The 16132-nt window shown below is 41.1% G+C and overlaps 3 protein-coding genes across 14 annotated transcripts in view; 2 read left to right on the top strand and 1 right to left on the bottom strand.

The window, feature by feature from the left end:
* The window catches only part of col4a2 (collagen, type IV, alpha 2), a 55102-nt gene extending 51018 nt beyond the window's left edge, over positions 1 to 4084 (top strand). For all 4 annotated transcript variants that reach the window (XM_046403263.1, XM_046403262.1, XM_046403261.1 and 1 more), the window contains 3 exons: positions 615 to 806; positions 1706 to 1992; positions 2797 to 4084. In XM_046403263.1, coding sequence (XP_046259219.1) covers positions 615 to 806; positions 1706 to 1992; positions 2797 to 3051 — 734 coding nt within the window. In that variant the 3' untranslated portion in view covers positions 3052 to 4084. The remainder of the gene's footprint in view (positions 1 to 614; positions 807 to 1705; positions 1993 to 2796) is intronic.
* A 53-nt stretch (positions 4085 to 4137) lies between these two features.
* Positions 4138 to 8356, bottom strand: rab20 (RAB20, member RAS oncogene family). Of its 2 annotated transcripts, XM_046403280.1 has the most exons (3): positions 8265 to 8356; positions 7918 to 8154; positions 4138 to 5378 (listed from the first exon to the last, which is right to left on the bottom strand). In XM_046403280.1, exons 2-3 carry the CDS (start codon positions 8105 to 8107, stop codon positions 4777 to 4779), a joined length of 792 nt encoding a protein of 263 aa, XP_046259236.1. In that variant the 5' UTR covers positions 8108 to 8154; positions 8265 to 8356; the 3' UTR covers positions 4138 to 4776. The 2 variants fall into 2 exon arrangements, with proteins under 2 accessions (XP_046259236.1, XP_046259234.1); XM_046403278.1 differs by having other exon boundaries at positions 7918 to 8322.
* A 1414-nt stretch (positions 8357 to 9770) lies between these two features.
* On the top strand, positions 9771 to 16020 carry naxd (NAD(P)HX dehydratase). 8 transcript variants are annotated; one of them, XM_046403267.1, is made up of 12 exons: positions 10432 to 11062; positions 11158 to 11344; positions 11461 to 11907; positions 12210 to 12360; positions 12477 to 12522; positions 12636 to 12724; positions 13822 to 13930; positions 14445 to 14495; positions 14620 to 14724; positions 14826 to 14946; positions 15092 to 15215; positions 15476 to 16020. In XM_046403267.1, exons 1-12 carry the CDS (start codon positions 10928 to 10930, stop codon positions 15624 to 15626), a joined length of 1716 nt encoding a protein of 571 aa, XP_046259223.1. In that variant the 5' UTR covers positions 10432 to 10927; the 3' UTR covers positions 15627 to 16020. The 8 variants fall into 8 exon arrangements, 7 of the variants coding, with proteins under 7 accessions (XP_046259224.1, XP_046259227.1, XP_046259228.1 ...); XM_046403268.1 differs by lacking the exons at positions 10432 to 11062; positions 11158 to 11344; positions 11461 to 11907 and adding exons at positions 9771 to 9998; positions 10338 to 10423; XM_046403272.1 differs by lacking the exons at positions 10432 to 11062; positions 11158 to 11344; positions 11461 to 11907 and adding exons at positions 10005 to 10182; positions 10338 to 10423.
* Positions 16021 to 16132: the final 112 nt, after the last annotated feature.

Here is a 16132-nt window from a genome sequence, read left to right as displayed (position 1 = left end):
TTTTGATTATTTTTTGTGAAAGTTGCTTTAATGTGTGAATAAGCACTGACCTGAAAATTATCTGCATTTATCTGGCACTATAGATCTATTATTATTTAATTATCCTAGCAGTGATATTTATATAAGTAAAGTTTACTGTGATATATCAGATGTGTACAGTTTGTCTATGTGTGGATATATAATTGGTAATTAGTTAATTTTGGGCGGCACGGTGGAGCAGTGGTTAGCACTGTCGCCACATAGCAAGAGGGTTCCAGGTTCGAATCCCGGTCTGGGCCCTTCTATGTGGAGTTTGCATGTTCTCTCTGTGCCTGCGTGGGTTTTCTCCGGGTACTCCGGCTTCCTCCCACAATACCAAAAACATGCACATTAGGTTAATTGGCTACTCTAAATTGCCCCTAGGTGTGAGTGTGAGAGTGTGTGGTTGTCTGTCTTTGTGTGTTGGCCCTGCGACTGACTGGCGACCAGTCCAGGGTGTAACCCGCCTCTCGCCCGTAGTCAGCTGGGATAGGCTCCAGCCCCCCCGCGACCCTGACGGATAAGCGGTATAGAAAATGGATGGATGGATAGTTAATTTTGTAAAACACATCACTGAACTCCTCATCCCTCAACAGGCCGCCGTGGCAAAGCTGGTATCCCTGGGTTGCCTGGTATGCCTGGCCGCAGTGTCAGCGTAGGCTACTTGCTGGTGAAACACAGTCAGTCAGAACAGACGCCTATGTGTCCTGTGGGCATGTCTAAACTCTGGGATGGCTACAGTCTGCTGTACCTGGAGGGCCAGGAAAAGGCCCACAACCAGGATCTGGGTAAGTCAGGATGAACTAGAAAATTGTTCCCTTATGTTGATGTTCTTAGTGACATTTCTGTGTTCTATAGCAATCAAATATTATTTTGTTACAGGAAGTTACATTTTATATATATATATGTATACATTCACGTGGGGGAGGTGTTATCAGTGCACTGTCTACACATATGCCAGTGTGAGTGTACTGAGACAGTGCTTTCAGAGTTTTTAGTCTAACTCAGTTGGGTATGCCAGTTCAAGCCTGTTTGTAACTTAACTTATGCTGACCTGATGTAATCAGATTTGGTCTCTAAATGAATGAACTATACATGACACAACTGAAAAGGGAATTCCTATGAAGGATGGGCTACAAATTTGATTATCATTTATTAAATGCAAAAAATTCTAAAATCAGTCAGGAAACATTTCCCTCATGCTTTCATCTTAGTGCTGCTTTTGCCTGATAGAATAAAACTATACAGACTGGAAAACTGGTTTCCAAACAAGATTCTTTCTCCAAAATAGAAACTACTTTGTCACACCATTCATAGCTGGAGCTAATTTCCAGAAGATTAAATACTTGCTCCAATTTTAACCATCTTTAAATGGAATTATGCAACAGAAGATGTAATAGAACTTTTCTTAGTTATATAGTAGTATATATTGTTCATAAATTCTTTCACATTCTTTGACAATAACCCAATCTCCTTTCCTGTTTTTATGCTGTTAAATTCTTCTAATGTTTCCTAAATCTGTTTTTGAAATGTGTAATTATGTGGGTTTTTTTGTTTGTTTTGTTTTTATCAAATGTACTCATCGTGCAAAGGCACTTTAAAGTAGAGTTTGTGTTTGAAATGGGGCATATCAGTAAACATTTATTGCCTTTTTTCAAAGCATCATTTGTTTGTTTGACCTTTTCAGGTCTGGCTGGCTCCTGCCTCCCGAGGTTCAGCACCATGCCCTTCCTGTACTGCAATCCTGGAGACCTTTGTTACTATGCCAGCAGAAATGATAAGTCATACTGGCTGTCGACTACTGCTCCTCTTCCTATGATGCCCGTAGAGGAGGGAGACATCAAACCGTATATTAGCCGCTGCTCAGTGTGTGAAGCTCCATCAGTTGCCATCGCAGTCCACAGCCAGGACATCACCATCCCACAGTGTCCTGTGGGCTGGCGCAGCCTGTGGATCGGCTACTCCTTTCTCATGGTGGGTTCTGGTCTTCTTTTCAGACAGAAACTGCTTGTTGAAATGAAGAGCCAAAAATCAAAGGTGTTGTTGGCAAGATTTTAAGCAGGTACAGGTATCACCACCAGAGCAAAAGTGACGGTAGTTGATAAGATTTCTATGCACGGTCTAAATATAATGCTAGCACTTAGGTCCATAATAAGGAATATGGTAACTTTATCGATTTACTTTCTAAAACCCCCCTAAGCCACTGTTGCATTTTTGAATCTGTTTTACTGCTAACTTTATGGAAGTAAAATACTGAATTTACCGGTTAAAGACCAGTTCAGGCTGACAACATTACCTCTTGTTATTACCCTCCAATGTTCTACAGGATTTTGTTCTGTTTCTCATAAATTTAGATTACATATTCTGCCAAGACAAAAAAAAAAAAAAGAAAACCTGAAAGCTTTGTTGAAGATCATTATCCTTCTCATTGTTTTGTGTGGGTCTTTTTTTTTATTTTGAAAAAAATTATTTCTTAAAACTGGTCACTCTGTGTTTTCTTAGCAAACAATAGTAACTGTAGAATATTTGTTGGCTGGTGGTAGCAGGTCATCAGTAGATCGGTCATTCAGGTTAACTAAGTTACTCATGGTCACTGTCAGAAACATGTCACCCAGCAACAAAATAACTCACTGATGTATTTTCAGTTGCTTTTGCAGAAAGGGCCTGTATGCCACAGAGGAAGAGGCGATAGATGTAGATGTAGATTAGTTCATTTTTGGCAGTGGGCATTTCGCTTCACACCTTCCTCATTTCTTCCCGTCACCTTTGTCTCCACAGCACACAGCAGCGGGAAATGAAGGCGGAGGTCAGTCCTTGTCATCGCCTGGCTCCTGCCTGGAGGACTTCCGCACAACTCCATTCATTGAGTGTAATGGGGCCAAAGGCACATGCCACTACTTCGCTAACAAGCACAGCTTCTGGCTAACTTCCATAGATCAGTCATTCCACACTGAGCCGGCATCAGAGACACTCAAAGCGGGCCAGCTCCTGTCACGCATCAGCCGCTGCCAGGTCTGCATGAAGAACTTGTAAAAGACTCTACAGTAAAGCTTACACCAAGAAGTCGTCGCATTGACAGTGGCCTTGCAACATCTCTCTATCCATGGGCTAAACCAAACAAAAGGGGATCTGAAATACTGATTTAGATTTATGTAAATGGGAAACTTGTCTCCACGAACCACAGAGCTCAGATATGCAGTGACTGTGCGATGCCTTCAGCTTTTAGTGAAATGTCCCGCTGTAGATAAAACAGGAAAAGCCCCATAATCAATCAGCGGCATTATGGGAAAACAGGTATTTTCGTGTTAAATGTGGATTGGTGCTTACTGTTTAACTTATTACCTCAGCTACGATAACACGTTGTTAACCGTACACTACAGCTGAACCAAAGATGCCCGTGGGAATGCACTGCTTCAGTTCATTTATTTGTTTTTATTGTTTAGTAGGTATGCAGCCCACCATAAAACCATCAACACTGCAAACTCAGCAAACTGAAGAATGTGTCTTTAAGAGGTTTGGACGATTGTGTATGTTGATACTATTGACAATATTATCCTGCTTTTTTTTATCCATTGCTCATAGAGCTTTTCTCTTGAGTCTTTTCAAGCGGTTTATCTGTTCTACGCATTAACTTTTTAATTTCTATCACCATACGTTCACACAATGCACTGATTCTCTTTGTATTTATATCAGCTGAAAGAACTTGACCCAGCCCCCAAGAGTTTGAAAGATATATATGCATCTTATCTAACACTACTCATGTCACACTCCATTACAAATCTACTAATTATTGAACTGCCGCAAGCTTCCAGCAGCACAGAATGTAAACAGCTGGGATCAAAGGTCTCGCTGTAGCAGATCCTCGCTGTGGTCACTTGGGTTGTAGAGTATTTTACACAGTTCAGAAAGTTTTTCAAATGTTCCATTTAGATATGCTTGTTTGGAAATAGACAGTTTGATTAGACCGGACATATACCAACATTTGTTTTAATTGTAATATAATTATGGTTATTTTCATAACATGACCATTGGATTGTAAGGATTAAATGTTGTTTGTTATACTTTGGACCGTGTCCTTTTATTCTCCCTCACTCTTAAAGTGACAGAACAGACAAGACAGTAAAATAGAAATCTTTATTATGACAGTGTACTTAAAAATTCAACAGGAGCTTTTACTATTTACACTCATTGAAAGGTTCCAAATGTGCCAGTAAAAGATACATAATGTTTTTAACAGAGCATAAAATAAAACAAAAAGTGTGACTTAGGAAAATCGTAAAATACCACTACAATATACACAGTGCAACGTGCCACCAACTTAACAATTAGTGCTGTAAAATTTGTGAAATTCACATTCCAAAACATTAACAAATAGCAGTGATTGACTTCTTATGTGTATTATTTGTCCACAGACACATCTTTGGGATACAAGTGCAATTTCAGACATTGTGGTGGAAGGTTTCAAAGCACAGAGTGATAATGCAACATGCATTTATTTCCCTTCCATGAAAGAAATACTGAAAATATCATTGGACACTATGAACACTCTATGAACGCTAGTTGCTTTTTCTGCCTCTCTTCACAGAATCAAGAATATGTGCTGCCCAGAGGTCATTACTTATACTTTTGGGTCTCCATCAAGGCAAATAAGTAGTACCATCACAGTATGTATTTGGTACACAGACCAACCTGTTGATTGTCTTTAGTTAAAAACAAGCCTCTGTGTCCAGCAGCCTCTCTACCTTCCTCTGCCAGACCCTAACAGCAGGAAGATCTGGTCCGCTTGTTGCTAGCCCCCCTACACTCCTCCAGGTCCACTGTAGGCGACCCCTGGTTCTCGTTTCTCTTCCTCAGAATGGAGGGCAGCACTAGATCAAACAACGCCTCGAACAGAGTGTCCACGTTGTAGCCTGTCTTGGCACTCGTCTCGAAGCACATCTTCTCTGCAGGCAGGCTACTCTTTTCGTCTAGGCCCTTGTAGCGCAGTATTCTCCCGTAAAAGGCCACTGCATCCTCAGGGGAAACCTGTTTGTGAAGCATCATCCCAGAGAGGGACGCTGGGGAGGCTGGGGGGGTGGGGCAAGCAGACAGCACCTGTGGCTCTGTCCTCTCCTCCTCACATTCAGTTCGGTCCTCAGATGCCACATCAGAGTCCGGGGACACCTGGGCTTTGGAGTCTGTCAGATCCACCTTGTTTCCCACTACAGCGTAAATGCAATCATGGTTAGCGGTATCAGTCAGTGACAGGAAGCGCTCCTCCAGCTCTGCCAGGCTCTGCCAGTTGGTGACATCGTAAATGAGGATGACAGCAGCTGCACCTCGACAGTACATTGAGCCCAATCCGTGGAACTGTTCACGACCTGAGGAGACAGGGACAGGTCAGCGACGGTCGATCTGCAGCAGTAACCCCATAAGCAAGACTTAAAACAGCCATACTCTAAGAACATGCAGAACAGAAAGAAGCTGTGCAAGCTGTGAGAAAACAGAAAGAACCTTTGTGTTGTTGAAATATGCAGGATTCTTGAAAGGTCACATTGTGTTGGAATACTTTGCCTCTTGGGGCATCTCTTGCATAATACTCAGCTGGCAATTTATTAAGTACACCTATGATAATTATGTCAAATAATTGTTTTGTAGGCATCTTCAAATTCCCTGTTTTATTATACAAACACTCCAAACCCAAAGGTACGGTGTTTATTATTATATACAAAAGAAAAACAGCAAACATCACCATCCCTTATCACGTTTTACGATCTGGATGCGGAGACTGTTTTACTCTTTTCCAAATATGAAACGACCATTCTAGACAGTTAAATTTCTTTTTTACATACTATTGGCTCAATTAACAAACAAGAGAAAAACCCTTCTCAGTCTCATGCTTCTGGAAAGTACTACTGTATGCAAGTTTGGAAAAGTCGGTTAAAGTATGGTGAGTCTAGTCTTCCTGTCACAGTTCTGTCATGTGACTATTAAGAGGAACAGGGCAGGCAGCTTTCATGGAGCTTTGAATTTAAACTGTCATTATCCTTATGGAAATAAGCAGCAGTAAACATGCTGTGCCAAACATCTGACAGATTTTAGGACAAAAGCTACCAGACCATATTTGTGGTCTATGCTGATAAGTCTGTATATGTGGCCTTGAAATGACTCAGCACTAATCCAACATTTCTCTGCCACAATGACTAAATAAAACTGTGTCCCGTCAGCGGTCATGGAGAACACACACAGGAAATGGCCTACTGGTGACATGGCCAGCTTTTCCTTATCTCTGTGGCTCACCAATTCTACTTTTGTGAAGCATGTATTTGCCTAAGAGGGTTTGCTGTAATTCATGTTTACACAATACTGGAATGTGCAGTTTTGAGCTTAATCATCGTCAGCACCTGGGAACTATTCCTGTCAGAACTTAATCAGTTTATTTAGAACAAAAATAATCTTAAGTCATCAGTGCTCTTGTAATTACTGGGGGTTAAACAGGGACAGGCATTCTCGAAAAGCATTTGTATGTGTATTCAGTATTACAGTGAAATAAGAGACTGGTTCTGTGTGTAACAAATCATTTGTGTGAATCACTCAGGGAACATAAATAATTGACAAATAATCAAATTCCAACATGAAGATAGACATCAGACCTATGGTACATTTACTACAACAACAGTAGTACGAGGTACAAGACATAAAGGCTACTCTTTGTGCTACTTAACCAAATAATAGTCTCATGTTGCACTGAAACAGTAATCAAATTAGTTTGCCAACAGAAAATTCTATCTAAACCAATTTACTCTTTTAGACCTTTTCAATAGCTAAATACCCACATTTGTTGGTTATAGCTTCACATTAAGGCACTTTCCACCTGCAGTGTAGTTTTAGAGGCTTTCTATTCAGGCAAAAGTATTTAAATCAAATTGGAACTGTCCATAGTTTGTCAATACTTTAGCAGTGGCAGTAATTTCTCTGGCCTTTATCTCAGGCAACTGTTACTAGATTTCAGAATTACCCTAAGAGTACTTTGGATGACTGAGCATTACTGCAGAAGTACTCGGATGACGGTGGTTTCGATTGGGTCGGATTACTCCAATATTGAGCAACACAGCACAAGACTAAGCACACAGTGATTCTGGCACTGTGAATGGTTGTTTGTTAGCACACTAAAAAACTGTACGTTGACCAACCACCTACAACTGGAACATAATCATTGCCTATCATTCTTGCCAGTTAAGGTATTCATACTAGATTCTACATAACGTCAAAATTGGTGGCAGTTTATTATTACAAAGTACCAGAGCCAAAGGAAATTCCTCAGATGACAAACTCCCATCATCTTAATTACTCTGATATTCACATATAAATTTGTTATATTGTAATTTATGATTACCATTATATTCAGCTGTAACCCCCTTTAACGTTCAATACACAACTAAATTTCATTTAAACAATTATAGGTTCCGGCCATTAGATTGAATCTTTATTTAAGGACCATGCCCCCTAAGAGAAAATAATTGAATCGAGGGCTTTAAGGAGGTCTGGATGTATTTTAAAAAGGTAAGTGACCGACCAAAGATTTTACAGATTTGTTTTGAAATTGTTTTAACTTTGTTTTTGCCTGTTCGTGTTGGATTATAAGATTTTGATCCGACAGGTTTTAAAGGTGCTGGGCATTATAAGATATATCATTGTTATTCGTCTCAGCAGCTAATCACTCAGAAGTTAATCTGTCATTTAATATGACGGTAACATCTAAATAAAAGAGACAAGTCTGCAGTCCGTGCAAACTGAGCGATCACATGCCAAAGACTGCCTCAGGTGGTGGGATCACGTGTTAATAGGTAAACACACTGAATAAACCAGACGATTTAAAAAATGGTCAAGTTGAAAGAAATCACATAAAGGAGATATTACCAGCCGTGTCCCAAATTGAGATATTGTAAGGTCCCCATTGTTTGAGGAAAAACGCCCCTCCAACGGTGCTGACGGTTTCTTTGAATTTCCTCTCCGTGTACCTGTGGAGCAGAGACGTCTTCCCCACGTTCATGTCTCCCAGGAGAACTACCTTGACGTCGGGCTTCTTCATTTTGGACATCTCGGGCATGATGACGCTCGGTCGAGTCCCGCTACAAGGGAGCTTTTTTTCCTTTACTGTAAGAAAGAAACGCGGTTTAGCTCGTAAAATTATTTTCCGACAGGTCGTGAATCCCTTTGACAAACGCCATTTTATGTACGAGAGTTAATTTGTAACAACGTGACACCCCGACATTGGTCCACTCTCTATCTGTTGCCTGAAGCTGAACTTCAGAAAGTATTTGAGGTGAAACAGGAAGTAGGTGAGCAGCTACATTGCGCTTTTTTTTTACCCTGAGTTGTGCCTTTCAGGTTCATCTACACGCAGGCTGTGTACCACTCCAACAGTTGACAATGCTTTTTTTATTTTGTTATAGCAAAAATATTTACAAAACAGGGAGAGGAAATTAAAGATAGACAAATTAGGCACAAAATTTGACCGTATAATGAACAGAAAAAAATAAAAGCAATATATATGCGGCGCTATGTAGGCTACCCTACATGCTAAACTATTGATTGCTATTGACCAGGTGTGTACAAACGGTCTTTCCAAATGTATGCCTATGTATATCCTGAGAAAAAAATGTTATATTGTTTCTGCCATAAAAGAGAAAATGGAAGGACCCCCAAACTCACCCACAAGATAGAACTCGGGGCAAAAATGCACGCAAAGTTAACGCCTGATTATCGCGTTGGGGGGCGGGTGGCATCACTGAGCTTGAGATTCTTCTGTTGAAATAAGACCACTTGATGGAGAGGAATTGAGTCTTTTGACATAACGTGTTCTTCAGAATGTGGAAATAAAGTAAAAAATATTTTTCTTCTACTTAGACTTCCACATGTCCATTTCATTTAAGATTTTAAACCAGTTCCAGTTTTATCAACAGCTGCGTTCATGTGTCTGTGTACTGTCGTAAATGAGGCAATATTTGTCACAATCAGTTCTCCATAACATCAGAACAGGTGCTGAAACCGCTGTTGAGATTTGATTATTTCTTCCCACTCCGCAAAGGACAGGACAACAAATGTAACACCAATACATTGAAAGATGATTTTACCATAAATCTGAATTATGTGTTACTATTTATTCTGCACTTTGGCTTTAAATGCTACTATACATTGTGAGTATTAACATGTTTATATTTTTTGTTAACAGTGAATTTTAGTTAAAATCAAAATAGGAAATCAAAAAATGGAAAAGTATATCTGATACAATGTTATGGTTTGTTATTATTACTGATCACTGTTACAGTAAAACAAAAACAGATAAGTTTATGGTTTAAAGCTGAAACAATTATCTGCATCTGCAAAAATATAGGTCCAATAGCTATAGGTCTTACATTGTACCTGTACAGCTAGTATGTACAAAAGTTCACCTAGGTGTTTGCCAGCCATATGCAATATCGACCACTTAATTGACTATGGCTTTTCGTGTGCAATTATATCATTCCTTTAAAAAAATCAGTCTACCTCTGTGCATTGTCAAACTCGCCGTGGGTGTAATCAGAAGATCTAGAGGGAACAGAGGAAAACCAGAAATAAAGCAAAGTAATAAAATCTAATAAATGAAGAATCAAAGAAACTGTCCATGTGATTACATTACATACTTATTGATATTTTTTGTTTGTCTTCGCTGCATGTAATCCCAAATGACATGGAACGTCAATGCCCTCATATTGCAACCCATCTAGCGGCCATTAGAAGAAGTGCAGCTTTAAGGTACACCCGCTTTACCTACTTTAGCTGTCGTGGCTGCTCCTTCGGTGTTGACAGATTTCAACCTACTGGGATATAAAGCGTCCGAGGAGCCTTTGAATGCATCACACGCTTTTTCTTCCTGTACTACTGTTCTGGGTTAGGCCGCCTCATGACCAGGATCATTTGTGCACAGTTGTCAGTGTTGAAACGCAGTTCCAGTTTAGGTAAGAAGGACTGTAGATAACAAGGGGGGCTTCCGCTCGTGGAAGCGCTTCGCGTGTCGGTGGCTGCTTTTAGGGCAAAGAATGAATTACTACATGCTGTCACAACAGATACGGATGTTTGCATTTTGCCTTATCACAGTTGCAGTGTCGCTTGTCGCCACATTGGTCTGTTTGAATGAGAAAGGTAAAGTGAATGAAATATGAACTGTTATTTCAGTGCAGCGCCAGTGCGTTAGCTGTGACGTTAGCGAAGCTCTGCGCCGTTATATACTAGCTTTATGAAACCTTTCCACGTTCGTCGTGGAGTTGATAGGTTAAAGTCCCCGTTGATGTCTACAGAGAGTCTCTAGGACCCCGCAGACACCTAGCATGGGCGGAGGAGCAGGCGGAGAAAGGTGAAGTTATCCTCGGTGGACTGATCGGAGGTCAGTTTTGAAATATCCTCAATGAAGGTTGTGGCTTTGAAAGGGCTTGGGACACCGATCTCCAGTCAGTTCATTTCAAAGTACAACGCTACGCATTTAGCTAACGACGTATGAGGATAAACACAGACGACTAGGCTTAGCAAGCGTACAAAGAGTTGATCTGTACAAGGTATTGTAATGGTTCACATGTTCACAAGAATGATTGCTACCCCCACAAGTCATTTTAAGCTACCTAAATGGGCAATTGTCGTTGTTGACGCTGTATGTGGCAGCGGCGCTCCGCGGCTTTAACGCAGCTCGGAGCAAAGATCCAGACCAGACGTCCATCATAATCCGCAGTGTCAACATCTCCAGTCAACTCCTGGCGGTGGAGGTTACTCTGTAAGCCAGTCTGCTTTCTATGCGCTATGCAAGCGAACACAACGCGGGGCTTCTTGTGGTCGGACGTAGAAACGAGGACCTTGTTAAACATCTGGGGCGAACAGGACATCCAGGCGGCGTTGGATGGAAACTTCCGAAACAGCTTCGTCTACCGCGACGTTTCCCGGAGGCTGGGGGCCATGGGGTTTGAAAGGACGCCGGAACAATGCAGGGTGCGGATCAAAAGCCTCAAGAGACAGTACTTATTGGCAAAGGAAGGTAATCTGCGGAACAACGGGCAGTATCACAAGATTTGTAAGTTTTATGACACCATGGAGAGGATTTTGAGCAACCGGCCTGCACTTGACCCTCAGGAGTTGATAGAGAGCGGAGTGGGAGGAGAGGAGGCCGTGGATGGCCTGGACGAGGATGGAGAAGATGTTCAGGATGCGTACTCGGAGAACACAGGGGAGTGTCCTTATCCTGCAGAGACTGAAGTGAAGTTGGAATACCCAACTGTTCCCATCCCCATTCCAGTTAAAGTGACAGTGGGCAATAACAGTAAGTGCTCCCTCTTTGTCACGAATCGACTGCTCTGATGGATGCAGTGTGTTTTTATAATTCTTATTTGATTGTATATTTTGCATCGCATATTGTCTCCCTCCTCTCTACTTCAGGTACTTCAGTAAGGCCACATAACAGCAGCCAGTCGACCAGTAATTTGTCAGCCAGAACGCCTAAACGCCCAAGGAAGCGGCGTGCGAACTTCCCCATGGAGAAGCTAATGGAGCAGTTCCTGGAGCAGAGCGCCCAGGCTGAGGACAACTTCTACCGCATGGAGGAGCAGCGCTTGCAATCAGAAGACCGCCGCAGAGAAGCCGAACACACCAGGGAGCTGCACATGCTTCAGATGCTCGGCCAGATGTTCTCCAACATCTCTTCCGCAAGACCCGGCTCCGCAGCCACTCCCTCCAAAACGGCTCCTCCCGTCCGAACTCCTGTGTTCTCCAGTGCCTCCTCGTCATGTGCACGTGGCCAGTCCAGTCATGTCAGACGCCCCTCACCACAGAAAGACTGTTTCGCCCAACAAAGTCAGCTGTTGAACCCAGATCCCCAGGCATTAGGTATTAGTTTCGGTGTCATGTGTGCAACTTCGAGGTGGAATGTGTGAAGATTAAACTAAATTAGAGGCGCATCAGCTCTAATGTGAAGACTCAGTGATTCCAGCGTCACTCTATTACACTGGTTTTCTTTAGTTAGGTGGTTTGTAGTTTATCTTCATTCACACTACATTATTATTTCTGTTTCAGTGGTGTTTTTGTTGGCAAACCGTCGTCATCTTTTGTCAGGAAGGTGAAAAGTAGTTTAGATACTAACTCAGGTCAAACAGGTATTCACCACTTTAACACTTTGGTTGCTTCCTCAGTATTTGAACGCTACTACAGTTTGGGGTCTGCATCACACAGAAGCATGGATGATGACATCGTCTCACTAATAAAGACCATAGTCCCTCCGCTGACATCCAAAAAGCACAAGGGGCAAGATGGACGTATTGGGATCATTGGAGGATGCCAAGAGTATGTCGCACAAAGACCAACTCATCATCAATATAAACATCATTCACCAAGCAAGAGTTTCAATTACTATTTTATAAAAGTTTTGGCCTAATTCTTTTCATGTCCACCCTCTACAGCTATACTGGAGCTCCATACTTTGCTGCCATCTCAGCACTGAAAGTGGTAGGTGGAATTTCTGATAATTCTTCTGACAGATTTATCATTAATGTTGCCCATTTCAGTTTGTCCAGTTTTGGTGCAGCGATGGTGATTTTTTTTTTTTTTCTTGTCTTCAGGGGGCTGACTTGTCTCATGTGTTCTGCACCAAAGACGCTGCATCTGTAATCAAATCATACAGCCCGGAGCTCATTGTTCATCCTGTTCTGTAAGTAATAAGCGGCTATTACATGTAAAATTCAAACTTGAAAAAAGTATTAGGAATGTAGTGTAGTATACTCGCAGAACATATAGCACTTTAAAAATGCACTATTATATACTATTATATTAACTACTATTATATACTACTACTATTATATAGTACTTGGAAACTTTTATAATGCATTATGATTTAATATCAACAGTCCTTAAGCATTATAAACAGAATTCTAATACTGTATAATAGCAGATTTTGCAGTTGCCTATGATTAGTCGACCGTTTTTCCATCAAAGGTTACAAGTTGTTATGATCATCATGGTGCTTCTTGAACAGATAATTTGCTTATGGCTCACTATAATGTCTATAAGCTTCTTTATTTTCTTTTGGTAAGGATGAAAAAATGTTTAGCTGTACGCTGGACTGGTAGACAGCAAGTTTCCACTTTGTTGTGCAGTTTCTGTCATTCTCTCTCAAAGTGGATTCTGGAGTCAGAATCAACAAAGTGCCTTCAGTTAAAAATCAAAACGAGAAGTGTTTGTGGAGTCCTCTGTCAGAGCACCTACTGTGCTTGTAGTTGACAGAGAGCCTCTGTGATAGTGTTATCGACGAACCACAAGCACACTGTTCATCCATTATGTTTACTGAAAGCATCATGGTGATCATAAGATCCATTAGTAATTAGGAACGGTTGTTTAAAAATGACCCTGAGAAGTGTTATGTTGATGACATCTTCATAGCTAAGTAAGTTCATAGTAACTCTTGAGGTACTACCATCCATAACCACGACCACAGGTCAGTGTCTCCAAACATGTGGCGGAATAGGTGGTTTTCATTTTGGGTGGCTGTAGCTGGAAATGTAGAGGTGAAACCAATTTATATGTTCTGTTATTAGTCCTGTTAAGTGTCTCAGTGAGCCAGTCTGGACCCGAAACTCACCTGAATGTAGGAGTGAAAATAAAGTCATACCACAACCAGAATTTCCAACTTCCAGAAATAGTGTAGATGGGACGTACAGGCAATGTAAGCTACAGAGTGTGTAGAGTACACTTCCTTTCAACTACTGGTTTGCAACTTGTGTGTGTATGTGTGTGTATGTGTGTGTGTAGGGACAGTCCTAATGCGGTGGAAGAGATAGAAAAATGGCTCCCAAGACTGCACAGCCTTGTGGTGGGACCAGGTCTAGGGAGAGAAGACTTGTTACTGAAAACAGCTAAGGCAGGTGCAATTTATTCACTCTGACTTTTTGTAGTCAAAATGCTCTCTTAGCCATCTACTTGTGCATAACCACAAAACTTTAAGCTGCACGGTGCAGCATCTCATGTTTGTTGCTCCATGTGACTGTTAACCGAGAAAATGTCACTTCATTTTCCCATAACATGACTTATAGAGAATGTCGAAGAAATGAAAGAAAGATCTCATTCTGGTGTTCACTACTTTTTCTAAAAGGAGCACATGTACATTGCTGCTTGGTGACACTTGGTCCAACTCTCCCTTATGGGTAAACCAATGTATACACTTGGAATAGAAAATAGTGTGGGTAAATAGGACTTTACTCTGCAGCTGGTATTGTAGTGTTGATAAGACTAATGCAGCAGGTATATGTGTACAGAAATATTTTCTTAAGTTCATCTTAAAGAGAACAACACTTAAGTATTTCTTAATTAATTTTGCATCATTTTATATTGTCTCCAGATAACACTGTTTCTGATAACATTTCTCTCTCTTTTAGGAAGTGATAGAGAGGTCTAAAGCAAGAGATATCCCTATAGTCATTGATGCAGTAAGTCTCAAGATCCAGCTGTTGAACAGATGGGATTTTATTTGCAATGTTGTACACAATCCCTGACTGTGTGTGTGTGTGTGTGTGTGTGTGTGTGTGTGTGCTGTTTGTTTGTTTTCAACAGGATGGATTATGGTTGGTTACACAGCAACCATCTGTCATTCAAGGGTACCAGAAGGGCATCCTTACACCTAATTTCATGGAATTCACTCGACTGTATGAGTCACTGGTGGGTCCCTCGACAGACCTGAGTCAGTCACCATCTAATGGCATAAAGCATGATTCTGTGCACTGATGTAATCATCTTATCTGTGTGTGTGGCTGTCTCAGCACCATGAGCCCATGGACAGCAGTGATCATCAACGCAATGTCATGCAGCTCAGTGTAGCCATGGGAAACCTCACTCTGGTGCTAAAAGGAGAACAGGATCTCATTACAGACGGTAGTAAGGGTTAGTATCAGGCCCCAACAATGCTGATGAGAACCTTTCACTGAACCTTTCAAATCACTAGCACAAAATTAATTTTGAGACTATGGAAACTTTGGTTCTGTTTTTTTTTTTATTTTTTGTGAATGTGATTTCAATTTGTTTTCAGCGATATCATGCAGTATTGAGGGCAGTGGGAGAAGATGTGGTGGACAGGGCGATCTTCTGTCTGGATCCCTGGGAGTTTTGGCACACTGGGCCCATGCTGCCTCTGCAGCTGGAATGTTCAGAAGGTGAAGACTGGCCATAAGACCTTCAAAGGGCCATTGTTGAGAATGATTTTACATGATAACAGCAACTATTGGGTGCTTGTGTTATATAACCCTGGTGAATACTTAGTCCTTTCTGTTAATATATTGTTGAGCTGAAATGATTAGATGATTAACCAATTAGTTAATCTACACAAATCAGTTGTAATAAAAATGAAGCAGTTGGGAGTCAGAAGTTAATGGCAGGTTTGTCCTAACATTGTCCAACTTTTGTCATCCTGCAGTGTGAATCCATCAGTGGTCGCAGCATTTGGGGCCTGTTCTCTTACAAGACAGTGCAACAGTCAAGCATTTCAGCAACATGGCAGGTCCACCACCACATCAGACATGATCCAGGAGATTGGGTCGGCCTTCAAAAAGTTATTTGAAAGCTGAAAAGTCCAACTGACATAGAAAAATCTATATTGTTTTAAAATCTATACCTACATACTCAAATGTGCATTTTTAACTGTTAATATAACATGAGTGGGCTAGTAAATGTTCTCATCAAGGTGAATTTGAATGAAGGGTAGAGAGGTGTGGACTGTCTCTTCAAAGATGGCACACACATTTGGTGCACTTACTTGTTGTTTGAGGTGTATTAAACAAACTCTATAAGAAAACCAACAAACATGTCTTCCATCTCTGAAGCAGTATTGTGAATGCATTCAGCACAAATGTTGAGGTAGCAAAAATTTCACAATCCACCATAGAGACAGAGACCCCAAGTCAAATGGAGCCTCAGTAAACCAAAAGGCTGTTTGAATTTTGCAATAAATAATGAACAATGTTTTGCGTGGATTTTTGACAGTTTTTTAAAGCTACTTACATCGTAGCAATATACGTTTCTTGCCGCAAGGCGGCAGTATTGACTTGGAGCATGGAAAAATACCACAGTCATG

The sequence above is a fragment of the Scatophagus argus genome, chromosome 11 (genome assembly GCF_020382885.2).
Source record: "Scatophagus argus isolate fScaArg1 chromosome 11, fScaArg1.pri, whole genome shotgun sequence".
NCBI lineage: Eukaryota > Metazoa > Chordata > Actinopteri > Scatophagidae > Scatophagus > Scatophagus argus.
Note: the sequence above shows the minus strand (reverse complement) of the source record. Positions and strands in the feature narration are given on the sequence as shown.

Bases quoted from the DNA above. Each gene is read 5' to 3' on its own strand.
- rab20 (XM_046403280.1), bottom strand. From the start codon at position 8,107: ATGCCCGAGATGTCCAAAATGAAGAAGCCCGACGTCAAGGTAGTTCTC. The intron at 5,379-7,917 runs GTAATATCTCCT...CTGTCTCCTCAG, and splicing joins CTCAATTTGGGACACGGCTG to GTCGTGAACAGTTCCACGGA.
- naxd (XM_046403266.1), top strand. From the start codon at position 10,831: ATGCAAGCGAACACAACGCGGGGCTTCTTGTGGTCGGACGTAGAAACG. The intron at 12,523-12,635 runs GTAGGTGGAATT...TCTTGTCTTCAG, and splicing joins CCATCTCAGCACTGAAAGTG to GGGGCTGACTTGTCTCATGT. The intron at 13,931-14,444 runs GCAGGTGCAATT...TCTCTCTTTTAG, and splicing joins TGTTACTGAAAACAGCTAAG to GAAGTGATAGAGAGGTCTAA.